Source organism: Talpa europaea (genome assembly GCF_964194135.1).
Source record: "Talpa europaea genome assembly, chromosome: 11".
NCBI classification, from domain to species: Eukaryota; Metazoa; Chordata; class Mammalia; order Eulipotyphla; family Talpidae; genus Talpa; species Talpa europaea.
In genome coordinates, this window is record NC_140078.1 from 38,816,831 (window position 1) to 38,842,452 (window position 25,622).

A 25,622-nucleotide genomic window follows, 5' to 3' on the forward strand; every position below is an offset into this window, starting at 1 on the left:
TTCACCAGAGACAGAGTGGGGAACAGAACAGGCAGACTAACCAAAGTACACTGCTGAGGAGAGCAGTGGGCAAGTTAGGAGAGGTCTGCTGTGCCATGTGGGTTGCTCCCTGGCTGGCCAGGAATCGAACTTGTGCTGCAGTGGCTGCAGATAGCTTCATAGGTTGCATCTCAACCCTTGCACCACCAGGGAGGCCCCCATAAATCCTTTTCTAACAGTGACATGGGTGATAGAAAGGTATTAAACAGTTAGTAAAAGGATGTTTTTCCTGGAGCAGTATCTAAATTTAAGTTGAAGTGAGAAAATTGTTTTAAAAGATGTATTTGTCATTGTTAGTAGCTGTGAATTGAGGGGTTTACAGTTTCTTGTGCAGAAGCAATCAGTGACTTTTGTTTTGTGTTTGATTTGTAGATACATGACAAGAATACTCCATGGAAGTCTTTCCTTGTTATTGTAGATGGCTCACCTAAGAATGATGAAGGGCACAAGACTGAACAGCCTGATGAAGAATTTGCGCCATCCAAACTTTCTGATAAATTGCTGTCTTTTGCAGAAAATGGCCATTTTCACAACCTGGCCACAGTCCAAGACAGTGTGCCCGCTGTGCATGGGAACAGTCCCGTAGACCCTGCCTGCAAGTCAGATGATCCTGTGGTGTCCCAGGATGCTCTGCTGGCCACCACCATCAGTGAGCTCAGTGGGCTGACTCCACAGACAGACTCGATGCCCACACAACTTCACTCCTTAACCAACATAGAATAAGCTTGACTTTAGCTGCTAAGTCGGTTGCAGCCTCATCTTTGCTTATATGAGATAAGCAAAGATAGCTGTATAGGAGATAAGTCAGGGACTAAGCAAAAGAACTATCTGTGGGCAATGAAGGGAACAAGAATGATTTCTGCAGATTTTCCCAAATTTCTGCTCACTTGCACGTCTTGATCAAAGCATTTTTAAAGCTCTCCCTTAAAATCCTGATCTGCATGATCTCAGCTACACTTAACAAAGCAGTTAACATAACCTTACTTAATTCTGGTACAGGTTATATGTGTTAATCATTCTAATGCTTGATTATCTTGCTATTTATGACTTTTGGACAACTGCTTACCTTAACTGTACAGAGCAGTGACCCAGCTCATGAAATTGCTGTACCCAGTCTCACCCTGCCTTAGCTTCCACGTGGGTTTATTTCTGATACTTTTATGGTATTTTTCTACCGAGCTGAAATAAAACTGGGGCCATGTATTTTCAGCTATGTCTTCCCTGTTGAATTGAATGAAGCAAATAAATTTGTTCCGGGGACCCTTGAATGAATTACTGCATTCGTTCCTCTCCATAGCCACTCCCCCCACCCCTCCCTTGAGTAAACACTAAAAAAGAAATGACAAATTGGATACTTGCTAACTGCTTAGTATAAGCTCTCATAGCAGTAAGCAGGTAGAACATGTGCCATAAAATAACTTTTAAAATGAAAATGTGGCTGTTTGGATTCTTTCCTAAAAATCAGATTAGGTAAAAGCTGTCCTACCAAAGATTCTAGCAGCAAACTACTATTTATTTTGCAAAGAAGTGTGAATACTAAGCAAGAGGCTTTAGAGGACTTGAAACGTTTCAGCCATTTTATTTACAAAGTAGAATGAGGTAACTGTGTCAAACTTAGAGCAGAGTATTACTATTTTTGCAGTTTTTCTGACTTAATTTCCAGAAAACCAGACTTTTTCATTTCCACATCCAATGCTTGAAATATTTGTTTCCTTGGGAGCATGTGAGCATATGTAGATGGGACCAAAGGCCTTGGCACACTCATCTTTGATCATGCCTTACGAGAGGACTGTGAAGAATGTGTGTCTTAAATGCGCCTTTGGCTATCACATGCTGGCCTTAATTACCGCTCAAAGTGATTTGTAGTTAAAAGACAATTCTGCTTTATTTTCTAAGCCTGATTCTTGGCTCCAGCAGGTTGGTGGCTTGGATATATTGCTATGTGCTTATGAAGTGCTTCTACTTAACCATATTAATTTAAAGAGAAATTTGAATGATAATTATTTCATTCACTAGTTGATCTTTTCCTCTACATTTTAATTTATTAAACTTGCTGTGAAAACACTTTTTTCTAAAAGAAAGGTAATTTTATCTGTAAGTTTGAGGATGAAAACAGGAATTAGTGAGGGAAGACTTGCTTCCTAAGTGCTTACTTTGTTCTAACATATAACATGTCACAGTAAATACTAAAAACACCATAAGGTGTTTTAGATGCTGATAACATGTTTCACACCTGCTCTTGAAGACAGCCGTACTGAATGATTTCAAAATAAATCGACAACTTATCCTAGTTATGTTTACAGAACAAAAAAAATAGTGACTATCACTTTGGTCAGAGAATGGGCCGACCCAGCTGATGAATTGTTTCATGGAATAAAGTTATCTTAAGGAGAAGGAATTTAAATAATTATTTTGTTACCTACTGGAAGAATTTTTGTCTTGAACTTGTTTCTTTAGAAATTCTACAAAAAAAATGTGTTAATAAATGTTTGCTTTGTAAAAATAGTTTTGTAAGTTCATTTCCACTATTAGAATTTAGGCCCTGCAGAAGTAAGATTTTTAGTTGAAACACAAATATTTCCATAATTTCAGAGGTAATGAAATTTCAAGTCAGAGTCTTTAGTTTCAGGATAAATCTATCTTAACAATTTAGATTGCACATTTATACTTCCAAGTGAAAGGCCTGGTGGTGAGCCACGCTAATCTCTGCAAGAAGCTGAGTAGCTGGTGCTGCACTGTGCAAGTGGACTGAATCCAATGTACCAGTAACACTTGGTACACAGACTTCTCCAATATGGACTTCTCTGTCTACTTCCTGTGGGAGTAAGACTCCTCTTGAGAAGAGAAATTCAAAAATTCCACAGAAGCCATCACAGAGGGGGTTGCCCCTCTATTGTTCTTGCCTGGCTGAGTAAAAGCCAGGCCACCCTGAGTATGTTAGTCTCAGATCTGAGAGCAGGCAAGTGCCCTTGGTTCTGCACTGCCCCCTCAGAGCCTGGAGAGGTGACACCAGGCCTCAACTCAACCATATGGGAAGTACTCTCACCCCACACTCCAAAGTGCTGCCTTTGGTTGTATCATCTTTGTTGTAGAGACTCTGAAAATAAATGATCCCTGTGGTGGGAGAAGACCTTTATTAACGGTGATTTTTAACAGAAATGTGGCTCTGCTGAAGATGATAATCGAAAAAATCAGAAAATAAGTTGTGATAATTAAACTAACCCGTTAAATTGTAGACTCTGTCGTACCAGAACATTTTTGAAACCAAATGAGTGCTCGTCCCATTAAATGAACCTGATGGTTGTTCACTTAAAATAGCAGTATTACTGAAGGTTGGGGGTGGGGAGAAGGTAGGGACTCATGCAAAGGGCCATCTGTTCACATGTACCAAGGCAAGACCATGTCAGCTACAAACACGGGTTGTACAGTTCACCTCAGCAGAGCCCAGAAACCACCCACCTACCTCTGCCAGTCTGCATAGTGACTCAGCAAAACTCGCAAAAACAGGTCTTTAAACCATCACAGTGGATTCTTTTTTTTTTAGGAAACACTGACTATAAGAGGCAATTGAATGATACACTAATCCTGAACAATTCAGAATTCCTTGATTGGGATAGACTGTTCTACCATTCATTTTTAAAAAAATGCTTTGAATTATCTTTCGGTTGCAGACTTGAAATTTACCTGAACATGGCTCCCTGAGGTTAACTGGCTGTTCATTTAACTCTCCCTTCTCCCCTGCCAACCTCCAATCCTATGTCATATTCCTTCCACGTTCTCGAGGGGGGGAGCTGGCAAGTGGGGCTGGCCTCTCCAGGGAACCTATCCCAATCAGACTTCCGTAAAGTTAGTAAAGGCCTGCATCCACAGCTAACAGATGTGAGTGGCTTTAGGGTTCCTTGCTACCCCACCTCCAAAACTCTTCTAGGCATCACTCCTCCATCAACTTTCAAGTGATTATAGGGAGTCTAAAGAATTCAAGCAAGATTCCTTAATGGGGGCAGCAGGAAGGGATGAGAATGTGAGGCTTACAGAGTTCTGAGTGAATCAACAGACTAAGGTTTCCTTCAAAGTCCCTCATCTTGTAAACTGAATTTCTATTAAGTGACCTAAGTTTAATGTTCTATTAAGTGACCTAAGTTTGATATTCACAAAGCCTACAACAGATAATGCCTGTTACCTTCAGCTTGATGGGAAGAATCTGAAGGAAAGGAAGTTACTCTTAATCTGTGCAAATGGAGTTAGGAAAGACTAGTCAAGATATTACTCATAATTTCCACTTTATTTACTGTACAGGTTCACACAAAACATACATACTCTCTGCTAAGACAGATTTACCATCACATGGGCAGGTAGTTTTCATATGTAATTCTCCACCCGAGAGCAGGAGAGGGAACACTGCAGTGGCCTAATGAGAACCTGACAGATGCAAATCTACTCCTGCTCATGGCTCACACCACAGGCGGGAGGGTCAGAGGCGGCATGCGTGCTGCCAAATCCTCTGAAGCAAGCCACAGAGGTCTGCGTTTGGACATTTTAATTACAGTCAGAGAAAATAGTAAGTGCACACACTTTGGTTACAGTGACACCATCACACACAGGCCACGACTGTGCAAATATACTGTTTTCAAATCATTAAATGAAAAAGGAACTCATACAGCTATAAAAGTGTTGCCACAAAAAGCAAAGCTTTCCTGAAGAGATCTGAATGGACTTTGACTATGAACTAAGCTTAGATTTGTTAAAATATAAGGATTATAACATAAAATCATATTTTTTTCATAAATGACTTTCTATAAATCCAGGAGACCCGAATCAGGTCTCTAGTCATGCTCTTCTCTGTGTTGATGGGACATTTCAAGAAGTCTGGACGCTTTATCACCTGGCAGGTCTGTTCTAGCTGTTACAATCATTTTTATTCTTTCTAGATGAAGTATTAAAAACCAAAATTAATTCTTAACTCAGGCACTGATCCCAGGGTTTATTTCACTCTAAATAAGGAACTCCAACATAACATCACCAATACTGCTTTAAAAATCATACTTCTTCATACAGAGGTTTGTTAGTAGATCACTATGAATAAACTGAAATACCTTAAAATAAATCATTTGGTTTGGAGTTTACATGGTAAGTCTGGAAGGTTCTTTTAACAAATGAAAATAAACTTTCTAAACTAGTGATGGAACACGCCAGCTAGTACGAGGATTTAAATGCTCTCCAAATGGATCGACTCACATCTGGAACACAGTTTACAAATGCCCCCAGGCTTTTGAAAAAGAATATTAGGCCGGCTGAAGAATAGGTCAGATATTGCAACAAGAACCCACATCTAAGCACTTTCTTGTAAGAGACTCCACAGGAAGTGAAGAAGGTCCAAATGGGTTGTGTTCTGAAGTGTACTGAGAGAAACAGCTTTCTGTCAACAATTCCAGACCTTTGAAGGAAGGACAGACTCCAGCGCCCAATACCAGAGTATCTGTGTCTTCTGATTCACCCTTTCTACCCTCAACTGACACTGTGCCATTGCTGACCATCCTTGTCACTAAAGACCAAGGCCGCCACTGTAGAGGGAGAGCCTGTACAACGTGGCCTCAGCTGGGCCTTTTCAACTTCATTTCCTGCTACTGCCCCTCCATTCCACACTGACTTACTCACTTCATCCCAAAGCCTTCCTCACTCAGTCCAGTCACTCATCCTTGGCGAGGGCACACCCACTCTACTTCTGCCCACCCTGGCTACTAATTCCAGGCAAGGGCCATCCAAAAATTAAAACACTACTCAAATACCAATTACTATCTGACATAATATGGAAAATTTCATTGCCTGTCCTTAATGACTGCTGTCACAATTTAAAAAGAACCACAGGTTATATCTGGCAACAGATGTTTCAAAACATAGATCATTTAAGCATAAATAAAGAGATTTAGGAAACAAGATCACGTCTAAAGTATAATGTGAGCATGTAATATATGGGTAGGGATCAAGTTCATAAATAAGAGCGCACATATCATGTAAACCAAAAGAACATGACAGAGTTCAAACACACAAACTAAGACCAATCCACTGGCTAAGAGGAAATTTAAGTCCCCTCAGAAGCTAGTTTGGGTTCTTCTCCAAATGCGCAAGTAGTAAACCCAGTACTACATTTACTTATCTAACCTATCACATTCAATAAAGGGATAAAATGAATGACACACATTCTCAAGCTTTGACTTTGACAATTTCCCGGCCTAGAATAGGATTTACATGACAGTGGCACTGAGGGCACCATCTCATGTGGGAAAGTATATAAACATAAAAGTAAAGTGATATGCCAGTTAAACAACTTTATGTGAACATAAAGAAAGGGGTTTCCCTTCCAAGTAAACTGGAAACGCTCTCCAGGAAAAGGAGATATTCTGTTTTTCATAGTCTTGTGTGTGTGTGTGTGTGTGTGTGTGTGTGTATGTGTGCGTGAGTGTAAGTAAAAATCAGTCAGACTTACCTTGACATTCATCCACACACAAAAGCAAGCACTGCCAGGAAGCTCCCTTGTCTTATCCTATGAAGTAATGCCAGCAGACCCAGGCTATTCTGAGTTTTTGCATGCATGTTAGCATACAGAACAATATACAAAGCAAAGAAAGTGGTCACTAGCACCATCAAAAGAATCACAAGGTAACATCAAGAACAATGAAATTTCTAATGAAAAAGGTTATAAATTCATTCCCAACAACCATCCGAAATTAAACACATATATTTAGAGAATACATCCCAAGCATCTATTAGAACTGGGTTGGGTACTCAAGTCCACAAAGGACAAAAAATTAATGTGGCAAAATTAAATATGGGCCCTGCAAGTATCAAAACAACAGGAATAAGTTTCTGAAGTAGTTCTCAGAAAACCCTGGAGACTCTAACAAGCATGAACTAGCCCATCCTACCCACAATATGCACAGGAGCTTCCCACCTGTCCACTTCATAGCAACACAAACACGGCGAGCTTAAAACACACACAGGTCATTTGGCTCAAGTGCAACAAAATTAAGTCATTAAATGGGCATCCCATTAAGATCACTTGGCCCTAAGATGAAACTAAAGAGGAGTTAGCTGCATGCCACAAAGACAGAAACATTTCACTTAAGGTCTCCATCTCCTTCTCCATCCCCTTGGATGGACTTTTTGATACGAAGCAACATGGTAGTAAGCCACTGATCCAAGCGAGATATCGAGTCAAATTCCTTCACCTAGTTTAAGGGGAGAGGAACAGCAATTATTCCAAGGAAATACAATTCATGCACAAAACAACAGTACCCTGAACTATTTAAACATTTATACTAATAATGTGCCAACACTCTTGACTATTTATTTTTTCATTATCTTGTGACAGTTTTGATGGAGCTAGTGACAAGTTCATGTGTTTTTTATAATGCTCTATATGCTATCATGTGCATGGCAAAAATTCCTAGTAGCCTTTACATTTGGAAGAAATCAGATCCTGTGTAAGAATTAGAAGATGGAAAATTAATACTGCTCCATACTCACTGAACATGAAAAGAATATACTTGCAAAGAAGGAATGTGTGGAAGTAGAATTCCTTTAACTGACTTTATTGCATTATCACAGAACAAAATTTCAGTAAGATAAAAATGATGTGGTGGCAAAAGTTAAATGGGAAAACATCCCTTTCAAAGTCATGGTGAATATATTAATGGAGGATACAGCGAACTTTGCTTGATTCTAAACATAAGATGGGAAAATAGAAAAATGTTGAGTCTAAAGAAAAAATCTTCCATCTATTTTATGCCAAGGATATAGCAAACTATTTTATTTTTAAATTGTATTAATAATTTAAATTATATTTAACTGATTTTACTTTATATTTACTTATATATCAGATTATTTTCAAAAGAAACATTCAAACTGCAAATTAAAACACACAGGATACTGTTTATTGAATTTGCCTCACAGCTAAATTCAGTTAACATAGCTATCTAATTGCTAAGGTTTGTAGGATATATAAACACGACCTTTGTAAAATACACTTTAGGTATACAGGAATAATGTTTAAATAAATGTTCAGCCTTCACACAATGAAAAGAAATTTCTGTAACTTAAACCTTCAAAGAATGTACTATATAGCAAAGGCATAACTTACTGCTTCAGTGTAAGCTTCACTATTCTGTTCTTCATGAGCTTCTAGAAGTTTCTGGTAGAACAATATGGAAAAATTAGTTTAAGTTAAAATTTTCTATCTATGAATAGATACTTTAGATATCGAAACAGTTTTAGTATAACATTGTTACTGCCAAATACCTTATAAAATTGGGAAGCATTAGAATATAATTCAAGAATTACCCCAAGTCAGAGATCCAGGTTATGTGTTAACTTTTCAGAATTGCCTGTTTCAGAACACAATGCTTATATCCCTGACTCCAGTCACATTTGAGACCTATTCTTTAAAAGCAGAAAAGCAAGCAGCAGACTTCATAAAACTTCATTACACCCAATCCCACTTGACAACAAAGGCATTTTTTTCAAAGTTTTAGTGTAACTTACTTTCAATAATTTACATTCTCTTGAATCAGTGAATGCTGGAAACATTTCCTCATATTTCTCAAGAGCAAGCTGAAAGAGAAAAATACTTGTTAATGTCCAATTCACTAAACAAAGGAATAATGTCTTGAACATTACCTTCAATAAAATTTATCTACATCCTATTTAAGGTGATTTAAGAAGTATTTTGTTAAACTTGCCATCAAAATCAGTTTGATTTTAAATTTTAAATTTTAGTACATAAAAACTTTCTAAACCATTTTTTTTTTCTGAATTAGGTTGCTGTAAAGAAGACAATGTGAATCAAACCTAATTCTAAAACCTTGCAAACCAGATGTCTGTTTTCATCCACAATGGAGAAGTTCTTCCCTATCACTGTCCAATTTTCAAACACATCACAGACTACTGCTCGAGGCTGGAAGGAAAGGGTTTTTTTCCTTCAGCAGCTTTAATTCTGCTCTTCCAATTCCAGACACTAACAAAATCAATGCGCCCATGTTTCTGCCTCTTTTCTCTCAGTTTCCATTTAGCTTTTCAATTTCTCCGCAGCAGATTTAGTGCAGCGCTGTGAAGCTGTCCGCAGCCTTTGCACCATAGGTTCGATTCCCGGCTGGCCAGGGAGCTACCCACATGGCACAGCAGGCCTCTCCTGCCTCGCCTGTTGCTCCCCTCAGCAGTGCTTTTGATCCGTCTGCCTGTTCTGCTCCCCGCTCTGTCTCTGGTGAATCCTCTCACTTTCCAGCGCCTCTTATATAAATAAATAAATCTTTATTTTTAAAGATTTATTTATTTATTTATACAAGCACTGGGTACAGTCAGAAGCACGGGAGGGTGAGAGAATTCACCAGAGCCAGAGGGGAGAGCAGTGCAGGCAGACTGACAAAGTACACTGCTAAGGGGAGCAGCCGGCGGCAGGAGAGGTCTGTACGCCATGTGGGGCCCTTGACCGGTGGCCGGGGATTGCACCAGCGCTGCAGAGGCTGCATGCAGCTTCGCAACCCAGTGCTCAACCGCTGCGCCAACAGGGAGTCCCAGTAAATAAATCTTAAAAAAAAAAAAAAATATTTCTCCCTAGTTGGAAATTCAAATTCTATTTCTGAGTTAAAGAAATAGCTAGTTATTCTACTTTTTTTACCTCCCCCTAACTTATTGCAAACGAATCTATGGAAGGAGCATGGTTGCCATGTTTCTGACTTTGAGAGAACAGCCTTGGCAACTGAACATGTTGCCATGTACAAAATTACGATTGGGAACACATACCACACAGCATCATTATTACTACTGTTATTATTATTGTATTATTTTTGTTATTATTATTAATGTACGTGGTTTAATCCTGCTACTAACAAACATCACACAAATGTAGTGATAGCAAGGATGACAGAGTACCTAGGGCCTGTTTTCATGACTGACCCTTATAAGAAAGTTAGCACAGAAGAACGTTTACCTTGGCGTTCAACTCATCCACTATGAAGTGACAGAGCGCTGCTTTAAAGAAGTAATCCTTTGCACTGTACTTCAACAAAGGATTATCCATAGTGTTTGCTCCAACCTAGGCACAGAAAGCAAGAGTTAGACTGAAAAAGTTTCCTTCTTATATTAGACAAACCAATTCACATCTGCTGCCTTTCAGAAAATATTTCTGTATCTTACATTAGGTTAGTCAGGAAATATATTTTTTAACCTAGAATCATATACTAGAAAATTTTACCAGACAAGAAATAATATTGAATACATAAAGTGCTGACTTGTTAAAAATGATTCCAAATTTACTTTCAGGAATATGGAATAGATGTACTTTCCTTTATCTCTCCTATACACAGCTAAACCCCAATTAATATAAAACAAATACAGAAGACTGAAAGTTGAGAAGAGAGCTGACCAGCCAGGGACCTAGAGACACAGACAAAATATGGCAGTGAATTCCCTGGATTGTTTTCTTTCATCTGTCTTTGAATTGGAACAACCTGTACGTACTAGTAGGTGTAAAAGGAGAATTATAAATCTGCTGTCTCTGGCCAAAGGCAGAAAACGGGCAGCCTAGCAAGACAGAAAACATTTATAATAATAACTACTCTATTCTGGTCAAAGACCACAGAAAAACTGTGGCTCCACCCCATTCACATCAGCAGACTCAAGACATCTACCTTTTTAAGAATGCAAGGAGCCAAATACTCTCACAGAGGTAGCTTCATAGCTTCAAAGACAGCCAAGTAGGGAGCCAAACCTTCCACCCCTGCCACTGAGTGGGGGATCACATGGGAATCCTGAGTTTCAAGTCTACCTAGCAGGAACAGGTGGCCCTCATCTCCAGGGATATGGACTCAGAAAAGAAAAGACTTAATGGACAGTTAAGACTTTCATCATCACCTAGTAATAAACAAAGACAACCCTAGTACGGTGTTAGCAGAGAGCAAGCAAGGACTGGAATGCCTGCCTCTGCCCAGGAGGTAACAAGAGTCCCTCCAACCCATACAATGGAGGCTGAGTGGGAAGCCTGAACTTCTTTACCACCACCTGGCAGTAAAGAGGTGACAGACTCCTTCCTTTTCCAGCCAGAGCTGTGTCCAAGAACACCAGTTGGGACAGAAGGTTTAATTACTGCATTATGTCTTATAATACAAAAATGTACATTTTTCTTTTCTTTTTTTAATTAATATTTTATATAATTTTTACATCATTTTCATTTTTGCATAATGTATGCATAAAAATGTACATTTTTCAATTGATGCTTATGCCCAATACCAAAAAAGATCAAGTGAATGGAGGAAGACAACTGGTGTTTAATAACTCTGAGATGATAGAATTTTAGAATTATCTAACAAAATTTTTAAAGGGACCCTTATAAAAATACTTCAGCAAGCAATTACAAAATTGCTTACGAAAAAAACCAACAGAAAAAAAAAAAACCAGAAAGCATAAATAAAAAATTTCATAGCAATATACCCTAAAGGGTATTTTATTTTATTATTTTTTTAAAGATTTATTTATTTATGCATACAAGAACTGGGGTGTAAGCCAGAGGTGTGGAGGGGTGAGAGGATTCACCAGAGACAGAGTGGGGAACAGAACAGGCAGAGTGACTGAAATACACTGCTAAAGGGAGCAGCAGGTGAGTCAGGAGAGGTCTGCTGCACCATGTGGGTATCTCCCTGGCTGGGGATGGAACTCGTGTTGCAGAGGCTGTGGACTGCTCCATAGGTTGCAACTTAACCCCTTGCACCACCAGGGAGGCCCCCTAAAGGGTATTTTAAAAATGAAAATTTCATAAGTAAAAAATACAACTGACAAGAAAAAGTGGATGGGCTCAACATTAGAATATATAGGACAATGAAGAGAATTAGTAAAGTGGTAAAACATTAGCAATTACTCAGTCTAAACAAAAGATAGTAGACTGAGAGAAAAAAATGAACAGACCCATCAGAGACTTTTACGACTATAAGATTTAACATCTGAGTCCTAGAAAGGGAGGAGAAAGAAAGGGGTTGAAAAAATCAACAGTTAAAGAACTAATGGCTTAAACTCCTCAAATTTCACAAAAATATAAATTTGAGAAGTCTAGTAAAACCCAAACAGGATAAAAGCAACGATGTCCATGCCAAGTCACATGAACTTCTGAAAACTGAAGATAAGGAAAACGTTTTGAAAGCAACTAGGGAAAACCAATGCCTTATCTACTAGGGAAAAAGAACTTGAATGATAGCACATTTCTCTTCAGAAACCGTGGAGGTCACAAGTAGCACATTTTTCAAGTACTAAAAGAAAAGAATTGCTAACTCAGACCTGTAAGCCAGTTAAAACATGCTTTAAGTATGAAGGGGAAATCAAAACATTCCCAATTGAACGAACACTAGGAAAATCTGATGCCAGATTTTAGCTAGGCCTACCTAAAAGAAAGGCAAAAGAGAAAGAAAAAATAAGAGAAGAAATCTTCAAACATCATGAAGGAAGAAAGATCATCACAAGCCAAATCTGGGTCAGACAATGAACTTTTCTTCTCGAGTTTTCTAAATTAGCAAATAATTTCTAAATTATTTGATGGGTGAAGTAAAAACTGTAGCACTGATGAAGAGGAAAATAGCATATGTTGAGTGAAAAAGGTAAAGGGATAGAAAAATTTCTGTATTTTACTGAAACTGATAAAATGATGACATCATTAGTCATGTTATAGTTATGCAAATGTAATACACATAGAGCAATTACTAAAAAAAGTTATATTTGAAGAGATACACTATAATCAAGCAACTCACTGGAAGGCAGGAGAAAGAAGAGAAAAACACAAGAACTGAGCATAAATAGAAAACAAAAAAAAATGGGAGACAAACCATAACTTATCAATAATTACATTTAATATCAATGGTCTAAATACACCAATTAAAAAACAGAAATTGACAGAATAGATTATGAAGCACAACTTAACTATATGCTGGCCACAAGAAATTCACTTCATAATGATATTATTATTGAAAAGAAAGTTGGGAGGCTATAGTAACAGCAGATAAAAATCAACTTCAGAGCAAAGAAAACTGCCACAGACACAGGGGGACATTACACAATGTTAAAAGGGTTAACCCCCAATAAGACAAAGTAATCCTAGATATGTATGCATCAAATTACAGAGCTGCAAAATATGTCAAAGATTGAGAGAGAGAAAAAGAGATTAAAAAAAAGGAGAGACAGTCAAATCTACAATTAAATGGGCAACTTCCACATACTGGACCAAAAAACAATTTTTTAAAAAAGATTTATTTATTTATTTATACAAGCACTGGGTACAGTCAGAAGTGCGGGAGGGTGAGAGAATTCACCAGAGCCAGAGCAGGGAACAGAACAGGCAGACTGACGAAACACACTGCTGAGGGGAGCAGTGGGTGTGGCTGGAGAGGTCTGTCTCACCATGTGGGATCCTCGCAGGTGGGAGGCCGGGGAACCAACCAGCGCCCCAGAGGCTGCAGGCAGCTTTGCAGCCCAGCCCATAAAACAAATTTTAACAAATCTATCAGAATCAAAATCAGGCCTAGTCAGAATGAAATCAAACTTCAGAATCAACGTGAAATAAATTAAAACACAACAATGTAACAGTCAAAGCAATGTGATAGCGAAGTCAACAGCAATAAAAATGCAAACAAAACAAAGAGGAAGATCTGTAAGCTAAGCCTTCATTTCAACTCTCTAAAAAAAGAGTGAAATAAATGCATAGAAAGTGGTAGTATGGGCCTCCCCTAGCAGCACAGCGATTGAGCACTGGCCTGCGAAGCTGCCCACAGCCTCTGCAGCACCAGTTTGATCCCTGGCTGCCGATGAGGGTCCCACATGGCGCGCAGACCTCTCCTGCCACACCCGCTGCTCCCCTCAGCAGTATACTTCATCGGTCTGCCTGTTCTGTTCCCCACTCTGGCTCTGGTGAATTCTCTCACCCTCCCGCGCTTCTGACTGTACCTAGTGCAGTTTACTTATAAAGAAATGAATCTTTAATATAAAGATTTATAAATAAATAAATCTTTAAAAAAAGTGGTAGGATAAAAATAATAAATATAACAGTAAAATTAATCAAAGTGAAAAAGAAAACCATCAAATTCTATCAAATATTTACAGAAGAATTAACAATCTTTCACAAACTATTACAAAAAATAGAAAAGGGAGTACTTCCCAACTTACTCTATGAGGCTAGTGTTACCTTGCTAGCCAAACCAAAGACATCACAAGAAAATTAAAGATCAATATGCCTTATAATGATGCAAAATACTACCAAACTAATTCTAGTAACCTACAAAAAGGATTATATACCATGACTCCGCATTAAAGAATTAATTTTGTCCATAGTGAGAGCTCTCCTTTACCTGTGGCTCCTAGGAGGCATTCACTAAGTCCTTAGAAAGTGCTGCATGAAAGATAAGGCAAGTGGTTCAGGCTCAACCTACAGAGGAACTCAGAATATGGGTGATTAACCAGGTCTACATGTCTGCACCCCATAAAAACTCTGGACCCCAATTTTAGTGAGCTCTTCTGGTTGGCAATATTTTTTTTTCTTTAAATTTATTTATTTATACAAGCACTGGGTACAGTCAGAAGCGCGGGAGGGTGAGAGAATTCACCAGAGCCAGAGCAGGCAGCAGAGCAGGCAGAAGGACCAAATTACACTGCTGAGGGGAGCAGCGGGCGGCAGGAGAGGTCTGCACGCCATGTGGGACCCTCCTCCGGTGGTCGGGAGCAGCTGGGGATCAAACCGGCGCTGCAGAGGCTGCGGGCAGCTTCACAACCCAGAGCTCAACCGCTGCGCCACTGGGGAGGCCCTATATTTTTTTTTTTAAAGACTTATTTATTTATGCATACAAGAGGTAGGGTACAGGCCAGAGGTGCGGGTGGTGAGAGGATACACCAGAGACAGAGTAGGGAACGGAACAGGTGGAATGACTGAAATACACTGCTGAGGGGAGCAGTGGGCATGACAGGAGAGGTCTGCTGCACCATGTAGGTTAGCTCCCTGGCCGGCCGGGGATCGAACTCATGTTGGTAGTGGCTGCAGATAGCTTCATAGTGCTGCGACTTAACCCCTTGCGCCACCAGGGAGGCCCCCTGGTTCGCAATATTCTATGCATATTTTACTATTTGCACAGTTCCCACAGGGGAAGACAACAGGAAGTGCCATAACTAGAAATCTTCTGGACCCTGAACTTTGACTGATTATAATTTGTATCTTTTTCTAAAATAAACTGTAATTGTGAATCTAACAAATTTTAGTGAGTTCTGTGAGTCATTCTAGAGGATTATAAAACTTGAGCATATTTCTTGGAGACCCTTCAAATTTTGTGATAACCAAGCAGGATTTATCCCAGGAATGTAAGGTCGGTCCAACCTATAAAAAATTAATGAAATGCACCATATTAATAGATCAAAGGACAAAACCACATGATCATCTCAACAGACGCAGAAAAAGCACTTGACAAAATCCAACACCCTTTGATGATAAAAATACTAAACAAGGAAGAGAAAGAACTTTCTCAAATTGAGAGGGCATCTATAAAAACCCACAGCTACATAATACATAATGGTTAAAGAATGGAAAGTTTCCTTTAAAAGATGGGAACAAGATTAAGTAGCTCTTGCTACTTTCATTTAACATTGCACTGGAGCCAGTAGGGTAAATGACAAGAAAATGAAGTAAAAGGCATCCAGATTGGAGAAGAAGCAAAACTACTACTATTTTTTAGATGACATGATTTTGTACACAGAACATCCTAAGAAATTCACAAAAAGCCATCGGAGCTAATAAACAAGGTTCAGGAGGCTGCAATATATAAAAGCAGCAATCCAAGAAGAAAATTAAGAAAAAATCCCATTTTTAATAGTATCAAAAAGAATAAAATGCTTAGGAGTACATTTAACTAAAGAGCAAGACTTTCACATTATATAAACATTGGCTAACAAAATTAAAGAAGATCTAAACAAATAGCCACTCATGGAAGATGATGTTAAGATGTTGTTAAGATGGCAGTACCTTCCAAAGCAGTCTACATATTCATTGTACTCCCTGTCAAAGTCCCAGCTGGTTTCTTAGCAGAGATTGAAAAGCCTACCATAAAATTCATATGGAAATACAAATGTTTGTGAGCAGCCAAATGATCTTGAAAAAGAGCAAAACTAGAGGAGTCACAATTCCTGACTTCACAACTTAAAGCTACAGTAATCAGAGTAGTGTGAAAATGGCACAAAGACAAACTTATAGGAAAACGGAACAGAACAGATAATCCAGAAATAAACTTTGCACATCGTTCAAATAATTTAACAAAGGTGCCAACATCATTCAATGGCAAAAGGATAGTTTTTTTAAACACATGGTTCTAGGAAAACTGGATAGCCACATGCAAAAGAATGAAGCTGGACCCTTACTAATAACAAATAAAAAAAATGAACTCAAATGCATTTAAGATCTAACTTAAAAGTTGTAACTAAAAAAACTCTCAGAACAAAAAGGAGAAAAGATTCATGACCCTGGATTTGGCAGTGATTTCATGGATATGTCATAAAAAATACATGAGAAAAGAAACCAAAATAAATAAGACAAATAGGATTTCACTGAAATTGAAAACTTTATGAATCAAAGGACACTAATAATAAGAATAAAAGGCAATTCGCTGAATGGGAGAAAATATCGGCAAAACATCTATCTCTAAGGAATATATATATATTATATTCTGGAGATATATATATATTTCTAGAGATCTCCAGAAAAAAAATATAAAATATGTGCGCGCGCGTGTGTGTGTGTGTGTGTGTGTGTATATATATATATATCTCCACAATATATAAAGAATACATAAAGAATTTTTAAAACAAAACACAACGGAGCCCTTATACCCTGCTGGTGAGAGTGTAAAAAGGTATAGCCACTGTGGAAAAGACTTTGTCAGTTTCTCTTAAAAAAAAGTCACATGGCCAATGAATATCAAACCTAGCTACGTAACCAAGACAACTGCAAACACATCTACAAAAACTGAACAATTGTTCATAGCAGCATTATACATAGTAGCCCTATAGTGAAAGCAACCACATGTTTATTAGTTGACAGATGCATAAACAAGCTGGGAACATTGCTCAGCTGTAAGAAATGAAGTATTAGTACATCATTTAAGTGAAAGAAGCTAGTAACAAAATGACTCATACCATGTGATTACACATACACAAAGGCCTAAAAGCAAATCCACTGAGACAGGAAGAACATAGGATTTTTCAGGGACTGAAAGAGAGGAGAGTAGAGTTTCTTTTTGGGATGATGAAAATGTTTTTGGAATTCAGTAGTAGTGATGATTTATGCAACTCTGTGAATACAGTAAACACGAACAACTTGTACTTAAATAGAAGTATATAATGTGTGAATTATGTTTTAAAAAGAATTAAATAAAAAAATTAATTAAAAAAAAAGATCCAGAAGGACATTCATCAGAAGCTAAACAGCAGTGCCTCACCTGCTCGTAAATCTCAATGGCTTTCTGGTACTGCTCAAGCTGGGCGGCATATGCTGCCACCTTCAGGAGACACTTGTTTGCCGAACTGCAATCAAGAATTAGAGTAGAATAAATAATCATCTCATAGAAAAATGAAAAGATATCCCAGTACACCTTTATTTGATACAGCCCAATATACTCACAAAGAATAGTGAAGGTTTGTCTATTATCACATAGCAAAATAAATTAAGAATAATAATACTTGCCTGTTGGATTCTTCTCCTTTGTAATAATCAGCTGATTGTTCATAATGAGCGATCGCCTAAAAATACACACCTATGTTATTTTCAAATGATTTGAAGAACTGCATCTAAAAAACCACATTATAAATAATCCTGTTGTGACACAGTAAACCTTTCATAACCTGGTTTACTTCATTTAGAGAACACAAGAAATCATGTATCTCCAGACAAGTGTAGAGGCAGAATATTGGCTGGTGGGCAAAATATCTTCTTCCCTTCCCTCATGGCAAATGGTCAGTTACACCATTTTCCCAGCCTGCACTGTAATTAGGGGTAAGCCATGTGATCTGTCCTTTGCAATGGGATGTAAGTAGACATGCTGTGGGCTACTTCTGGGCTTGGCCCACACATGTGATTTTGTATTCTTCTTCAGTCCATTTCCCTTTCCCATGAGCATGAACGGCAATGACCAAGTCTAGAGCAACAATGAAGTCACAAAATGGAGATGGCAAAAATTCTGTCTGCCTAGTTTCTACAAAGGCCAGAATGTAGCCCACTCCCTGGATCTCTATCACTGACAAATCCAGAACAGTTACACTGGATTGTTATTTTAGAGACACGTGAAGCCCTATCACATTTCAGATCTATAGCTTGCTATGGCAGGTAGAAACTTTCTTCACTAATAGCAAAAGTGACATCTAAAATAAGGGTGTTGCCTTCAATCTGAAATACAGGAGAGCTCAGTGGTCGCAAAATTTAGTGGTTGCTAAGTTAACAGACAAAGGGAGAGGAAACAGGTTGAAAGCTGGAAACTCAAAGTCCTTATTATGTTATGGCTTCATATTCAGTGAAATCAAACACACAACTCTGAAGGCAGAAAGATGCCCACTTAAGCCAGAAATTTTATGGGATGCAGCTCTATAAAAAGAGCCAATGATAGTGAGTGCTGCATCTTTCAGCAAGGCTTTACAGGAGAGAACAACCTGGAAAGAATCATCTTTTGCAGGCAACTATAAGAAAAGGACAAAGTCCAGAGATGGGAGTCTCACAAAACTGGGAAGACCAATAGCTTCTATACCCTAAATGGCAAGAGGTAAGTATGAACAGTTTTAAACTAGTGGGGATGGCAAACTTCTCTGAAACAGGCCAGATACTAGATATTTTTAGGATTTATGAGTCACAGATCTATTGCAACCACTCAGCTCGCCTGTGGTAACACAAAAGCAGACACAGATGATACATAAAATGAACAAGTATGGCTATGTTTCAATAAACTTCAGTTATGAGCAATGAAATTTCAATTTCATATAATTTTATGTGTCATGAGATGCTTTTTTTCCTACCAATGATTAAAAAATGTAAAATCTACTCCTACCATGCAAGAGTACATAAACAAGTGTTGGGGTCATAGATTCCTCCCTCAACATTAACGTTTTCCTAGTAAACCCAAAGAAGGAGCTGGCATTATGTGACAATCAGAGTACAGATGCTGCCTTCCCACTCAAAACCATTAGTTCAATGGCTTCAAGGTGTCCCTATTGAGTTAAGAAAGGAACAGGGACAAGAAAACAACAAACAACATAAAACAAGCTAAGGAATTAGGTTAGAAAATCCTTTTGGTTGTAGTTACTGGCACATGGAGCTGACAAGAAGCAAACAGATGTGCCCCATAGAGCCTCCACTGAAGTCACAGGCTAAAGAGGCAAAGTCAACATTAACTGTGTCTGGATTGTATTGTGGACAGTTCTGTGAAAAGTAAGGCACTTCTATGCTTGAATAATTATGTTTTGGGTCTACTCTTTCAGTCATTTAGACTACCTTAATATGCTTCCTAAATTTTATGTATAAAAGGAAAAAAAACTGGAAACAACATACGTGGTTAAATATAATGGACTACTGGTAAGATTAGAAGTAATGACAGAAAGTATCAATATGGAATTTTCCCTATACATATTAAATAACAGCCATAAAAGAAGAAACACACTATAGCCCTCTTTTTACAAAGATAGACACATATGGAAGACATCTGGAACCCATTCCTTTGGAGCCCTTCTTAGAGCTGTCACCTACAAACATAGATGAGGTTACTGGACAAATGTACATCTTTTCCCACTATAATGTAAGCTCTATGAGGGTAGGCCTCTGATGGTTTGCTCACCATTGAGTCCCTGAGTCTAGAGTAATGCCTATCATATACTAGGTGCTCAATAAATAGATGCTAAATGAATGAATGTAAACTGCATTTCAAATGAAGGTTCCCTATTAACTACTGCCAATATCTAGGTTAATTTGGAATGTCTTTCAATGAATTTCTAATCAAAAATAATTGTCTTTGGGGCCTCCCTGGTGGCGTAAGGGGTTAAGCACCACACTATGAAGCAATCCCCAGCCTCTGCAGCACGAGTTCAATACCCAGCCGGCCAGGGAGCAATCTACATGGCGCAGCAGACCTCTCCTGTCTCTCCTGCTGCTCCCCTCAGCAGTGTATTTCACTCAATATGCCTGTTCTGCTCCCCACTCTGTCTCTGGTGAATCCTCTCACCCCCCGCATCTCTGGCCTGTACCCCAGCTCTTGTATGCATAAATAAATCTTTGAAAAAAATTGTCTTTGAACTGTCTTCATTTCCTAAAGTATTTGGCACTCCTCCCCATTTTAATAAATGGAGTAAAGTATCAGAAATATGGCCAAATCTTTCTATCCATGTTCCCCAGGGTCAGAAAACAGTGAAGGGTTATAGTTTCTCTGAATTATTTAAAAGATCACATAAAGAGGGCTCATTTATTATTTACTTCCATGATTTTACACTTCATTGTTTACCAGCTAAAATCTGAATGAATCAGAGAACATACAAGTATTATGTATTAGCAGGGAAGAAATTCCTTTGCAATCAATCAGATATTAACTGATTCAAACTGAAACTTCATGCATCACCAACCACACTGTGATGAGTCCAACCAGGGAAGTGAAGATGGTGTTTCTAAATACAGGGAAGAAGACAAGCTATCCCTGTGGATATTCTTAAAATGCTTTTCTTAGTACACATCAGTGAAAAGAGTTGCCACCTACTGGCCAACTCACAGAATGTCAGGGATACCATGAGTAAGGATGGGGGCTTCAGAAAGGGACCCGAAAAATCACCAATGTTTTTAACAAGATGGAAAACAAGAGCACACCTTAGATCATTTCATCCACCTTGAATCTTACAGAGATCCATGTAGAGAAGTAGCTGTCTGAGACTGTGCCCTGGCAGCAGAGAGGGTACTGTGTTACGGGACCTTGCCTCACCAATCTTCTGAGCATCATGGAGAAGGAACTGAAGCAGTAGCTTTAGCTGGCAAGAGGTTCTATGTACAAGTGCTTGTACCCCCAAGACAATTCAAACTCCATAAAGATACTGTGCCTGTCCAACACAGCCTGACCAAATAAATATTTCATTCACAGCATACGCATACCCTTCCTGTTCTGTCACTGACTTTGCATCAGGGAACAAAGAGCTCATCATCTGCCTGCAGGTTCTACAAATAATCTCTCCAAAGAGAAGGTTCACAGGCAAATGCCAATGGTCCTGATTTAGTCAAGATACGGGGCTAGCCTTGGAAAAGCATGACACAGAGGACCAAAAAGGTCAAATAATAAAATAGATGCAACAAGTCCAAGTGAATTTTGTGCTAAGTAACCAAAAGGTGGCAGTCAGCATGAAATCAGAGTGGGAGTTCACAAAGACAATCCAACTTTAGTACTCAGAGATGCCTCCCCAAACCATCTGAGACTCCATTAGCTCTGGGAGATACACAGCTAGGGTAGAGATGGGACGTCATTTGTTTATCAGAGCCTACTGTCCCAGAGTTCTGAGTTCTTGGGATAAAGCAGTAAACAGGGGCAAAGCCCCCTACTGACATGGAATGGCCCCCTCTAGTGGAGGGAGAGAGCCGATGAACACCCGGCCTGATGAACAAGCATGTCATAGCATGTGATGGAAAGTGACAAATGCACTACAAAAAAAAAAAAAAAAAAGGAGTGAGATATAAGAAATGTCTGGGTATGTAGCTGTGAAAGGTTGAGGTTCTATTTTAATTATGTAGTAATGATAGATTTCATGGAAAAGGTAAAAAAAATATTGAAGGACAAAGGGAAGTTAGCCACATGGACATCTAGGGAAGAATTATCCAAGTAGAGGCAAAAGGTATGCAAAGGACCTGAAGCAGGAGCTTATCTGGCATGTGTGAGGAGCAGCAAAGGGGTCAGGGTGGCTACAGCAGGTGCAGCAGGGTACAGCAGGGAAGAAAGGCAGGAAAGAGTAACAGAAAGATCCGAGAGGCATGTGGTAGGGGGTAGGGGGTGAAATCAGTGGGTCATTGAGGCTACCTCCACGGTTCTGGCAGTTCTTCTGACAGGGGCCAATGTCAGTTGTAAGCAAAAGTAAAAACACAATCTAATTTACTGTTGACAAGGATCACTCCGGCTACGCGGTTAAGTTGGGGGTGAGACAGAATGTTATTGATCACATCAAAAACAGGTATAATAAATGAAATTATTATTTTTGTCAAAAGAGAATTCTCTCATGTTTGCATTAGTATTTGTCCTGCTAAATACTAAGTGACTGACATATTATATTTACCCCCTTGATCCAATGGGATTTTGATGAACCTGCATATTTCTCAGTATAAAGTCCCCTTTATCTGAGAAAATACGTAAGGAGGAATGGAAAAGAGTGAATTCAAAAGGAAGACAGTGATGACTGGGGACCCTGTGCCCAGGACTCAACTTCAGTCAGAGTAGAAGAAAGGAGGCCAGCTCAGAAGCTTCTGCAGTGATCCAGCGGAAACTGGGGGACAAGGTAATGAGAAACGGTGATACTCAGGAGTTTTGAGGACAATGCTCATAGAAACTGCTCTTGGGTTGGATGTGGAGAAAGAGAAGGCAAGGATGCCTGTGGTCTGAAAGGGAACACTGGGTGTGGTGGGAGTGCAAGATCAAAATCAATCTCAGACATGCTAGGTTTGAAATGACTACTGGATGCGAGGGGAGATGTTGGCAGACAAGCGGATACAGGAACCTGAAGTTAGTTCACAGAGAGGTTTGGGCTGCAGATAGACTTTCAAGTCACTGGCAAAGAGCTAACATTTTGACTGAAAGCTGAATGAGTGCAGTAAGAGGGAATAAGTACAGAATGAGAGAAGCCCTAATCTCAGGACACTGCACACTTCAGCGGGGGAGAAGGTGGCCAGCCAAGGAGTCAGGAAAGAATACTCAGCGCAGTGGACAGATAATCAGGTGGGCACTAAGTCCAGAAGCAAAACAAAGGTGAGGATTGTCCAGAGCTGCAGGGGCGCAGAGTGCCATGATCCACTCAGGAGGCATGGACAGCGCTTCGAGCACGTTTGGCATCCATTAGTCTGACAGTAACTAGTCAGATCTCTACTATGGTTTGCCTTTCTCATTTACATCTGCCATCTTTCATAGTTCTCAGAACAGCTTTACATTAACACTTATCTCTAGTCTGATTTAAGGCAGCCTCTGGAATCTGACAGATGCTTTCCTCCCCTTAAGAACACTCTGTCCCTGTTGGCAATCCCGTAACTGAGAAGACAACAGAAGAAAGGAGAAATCTCAGCACTGGGGTGGGTTGTGCATTAGCTCAGCTGGTTCCAATCCAAGTGACCCTAAGGAGCATTACCCTTTTGGACCCTTGTTTCCACACCTGTAAAGACACTCCAGTGTAGTACAGCTGAAATGCAGAAAAATTCATGTCATGCCATCAAGGACAAAATCTGGGAAACAGTAGGTGTTCAGTAAATATTTCCTCCTTCTTCTCTTATTTTGCTCCTATAGGTATATAACCTCATTTTACTGCACTTCACTTTATTGTGCTTCACAGAGTCTGCACTTTTTTTTACAAACTAAAGGTTTGTGTCAAGCAAGTCTATGGGAACCATTTTTTCAACTGAAATGTGCTCATTTTTTTTTAGCTCAGATATACTCAGCATTTTCCAGTATCTTTTAATTAAGGTATGTATATTGTTTTTTAAGATAATGCTATTACACACTTAATAGACTATCATAGAGTATAAGCATAACTTTTATATATACTGAGAAACAAAATAAAATAATTTGACTTGTTTTGTTGATATATATATATATACTTTATTGCAATGGGTTGAAACTAAATCCATGATAGCTCTGAGGTGTGCTTATATAAACCACAACTCATAAATTCAGACCCAAATGAAACACGTTTGACCAAGCTGGCATTCGCCTATCTTCTTCCTCAAGGTCAGGGTATGAATATAAAGACATGGAAATGCCTGCCAAGACTTAAACTTTCTTCATAGGGTACTGCCGAGGCCTCAATGAAAGAGATGAAGAGTTTTCTGGTAATCTCAATGTTTTGACATGAGTCAGAGAGAACAGAAATAATAGGTAGGTGTAGGGTAAAGAAAATGTCAGGCTTTTTTGCCCTTCCGCCATCAGGATAGATGATGGATCCTTGTCCTGAATGCATGCCTGATGGCAGACACCTGGAGTAGGGTGTGGGCATAGGTAGATGGGATTCAGCTGGGCTAAGACTGTGCTTTTAAGGGCGGCGTCATGGGGACGCCAGCAGCACCAGTAGCAGCAGCCGCAGTAGCAGCAGTAGAAGCTGAAGCAGAAGCCGAGAAGCAGCAGAACGAACGCCAGAGAGTCCAGATAGAGTGAAGACTTGCTGGGGGCTGGGAGGCCTGCCAACCTCCCAGCCCGCACCCCTACCTGCCATATGCCTGGTGAACCCCAAATAAAAAACCTGCAAAACTACTGAGGACTCTGACTCCTCCTTTACCCGGTCTGCATGGGATCGGAAAACCTGCCCTTGCCCATGTCCTGCTAAATCTTACAGTAGGTTTGCTAAATCTTAACCAGTTCTTGTATCTCAGACACCCACTTTAGAAAAAGCCTTTCTACCTTTCAGCCTACCAGGTCCCTGAAGCCATCTGTGATTACTACTCTGTGCCACTTAATTCTGCTGGAAGAGAGATTTCCGCAAGTCAACTTAACTACCTATTCTGCACCAAGTTTATGAGGAAATCTTGTCCATTACTTACCTTCTCGATGTCTACAAGTTCAGTCTCATAGATCTCAGCAATGGTAATATGGTGCTTGGCTGCAATTGTAAACCTTCCCTGGAGAGACAAATAAATAAGAGAATCATATTCCTGTTCTGCCTATTTGAAAGCCAATTAATTTGGGAACAATAACAAAAAAGAATACAACTCGAAGCCATCTCAGGACTCCACCCCACAGCCACTCAAGTAAGGCAATATCTTACCATGTCTGTGTAAATGTCGATGGCTGCATTTAAGCAGTTGATAGCCTCTGCAGCGTAGGCATTTAAGAAAAACAATGAAAAATCCATTCAGTCAAAGAGGGTTCAGGTGAGCCTATCTTCTTGGTTGCCACTAAAATGTTAAGGAGCTCCCAGGAGTTTGGGGTGGAAGGTGGGTAGGTTAATGAGAAGCAACACAAATCACGCACAGTCCAGACCCATCAGCATGCTCTATCTGCTGCCGCTGCAGGGTAAGTTAGGGAACTGGAGGTGGAGAAGTACTGGCTGAGTACTCTTAACCTGACAGTGAGGACTCCATCCAGAGAAAGACTGCATTATAAAGAAGACAAAACCACGAGGTTTGTCATCAACAAACCTATTTTGTATCTGCTAAAATATAAATGTATTCTTCACTGATATCATGTATGTATATTACTTTTGGAAGACAATACCACTTTACTAGATCACTTCAACAGGTTCTATTCTTGCTAAAATCAAAAGTCCTTTGAAATTCCTGTTCTGACATCTCTCAAGTTAAGTCAACATATGTACACTGTTAA

At 39.3% G+C, this 25,622-nt stretch overlaps 1 protein-coding gene across 3 annotated transcripts in view; it reads right to left on the reverse strand.

Annotated features, from left to right (window-relative positions):
• Positions 1-7,154: 7,154 nt before the first annotated feature.
• NAPB (NSF attachment protein beta) overlaps positions 7,155-25,622 on the reverse strand; it is a gene marked incomplete at both ends in the record, with an annotated part of 45,580 nt that continues 27,112 nt past the window's right edge. For 2 of the 3 annotated variants that reach the window (XM_084248360.1, XM_084248359.1), the window contains 8 exons: positions 7,155-7,265; positions 8,177-8,227; positions 8,578-8,646; positions 10,022-10,126; positions 17,541-17,625; positions 17,786-17,841; positions 24,842-24,919; positions 25,066-25,112. In XM_084248360.1, the coding sequence (XP_084104486.1) occupies positions 7,155-7,265; positions 8,177-8,227; positions 8,578-8,646; positions 10,022-10,126; positions 17,541-17,625; positions 17,786-17,841; positions 24,842-24,919; positions 25,066-25,112 (602 nt within the window). The remainder of the gene's footprint in view (positions 7,266-8,176; positions 8,228-8,577; positions 8,647-10,021; positions 10,127-17,540; positions 17,626-17,785; positions 17,842-24,841; positions 24,920-25,065; positions 25,113-25,622) is intronic. The other variant, XM_084248361.1, reaches the window with a different exon arrangement.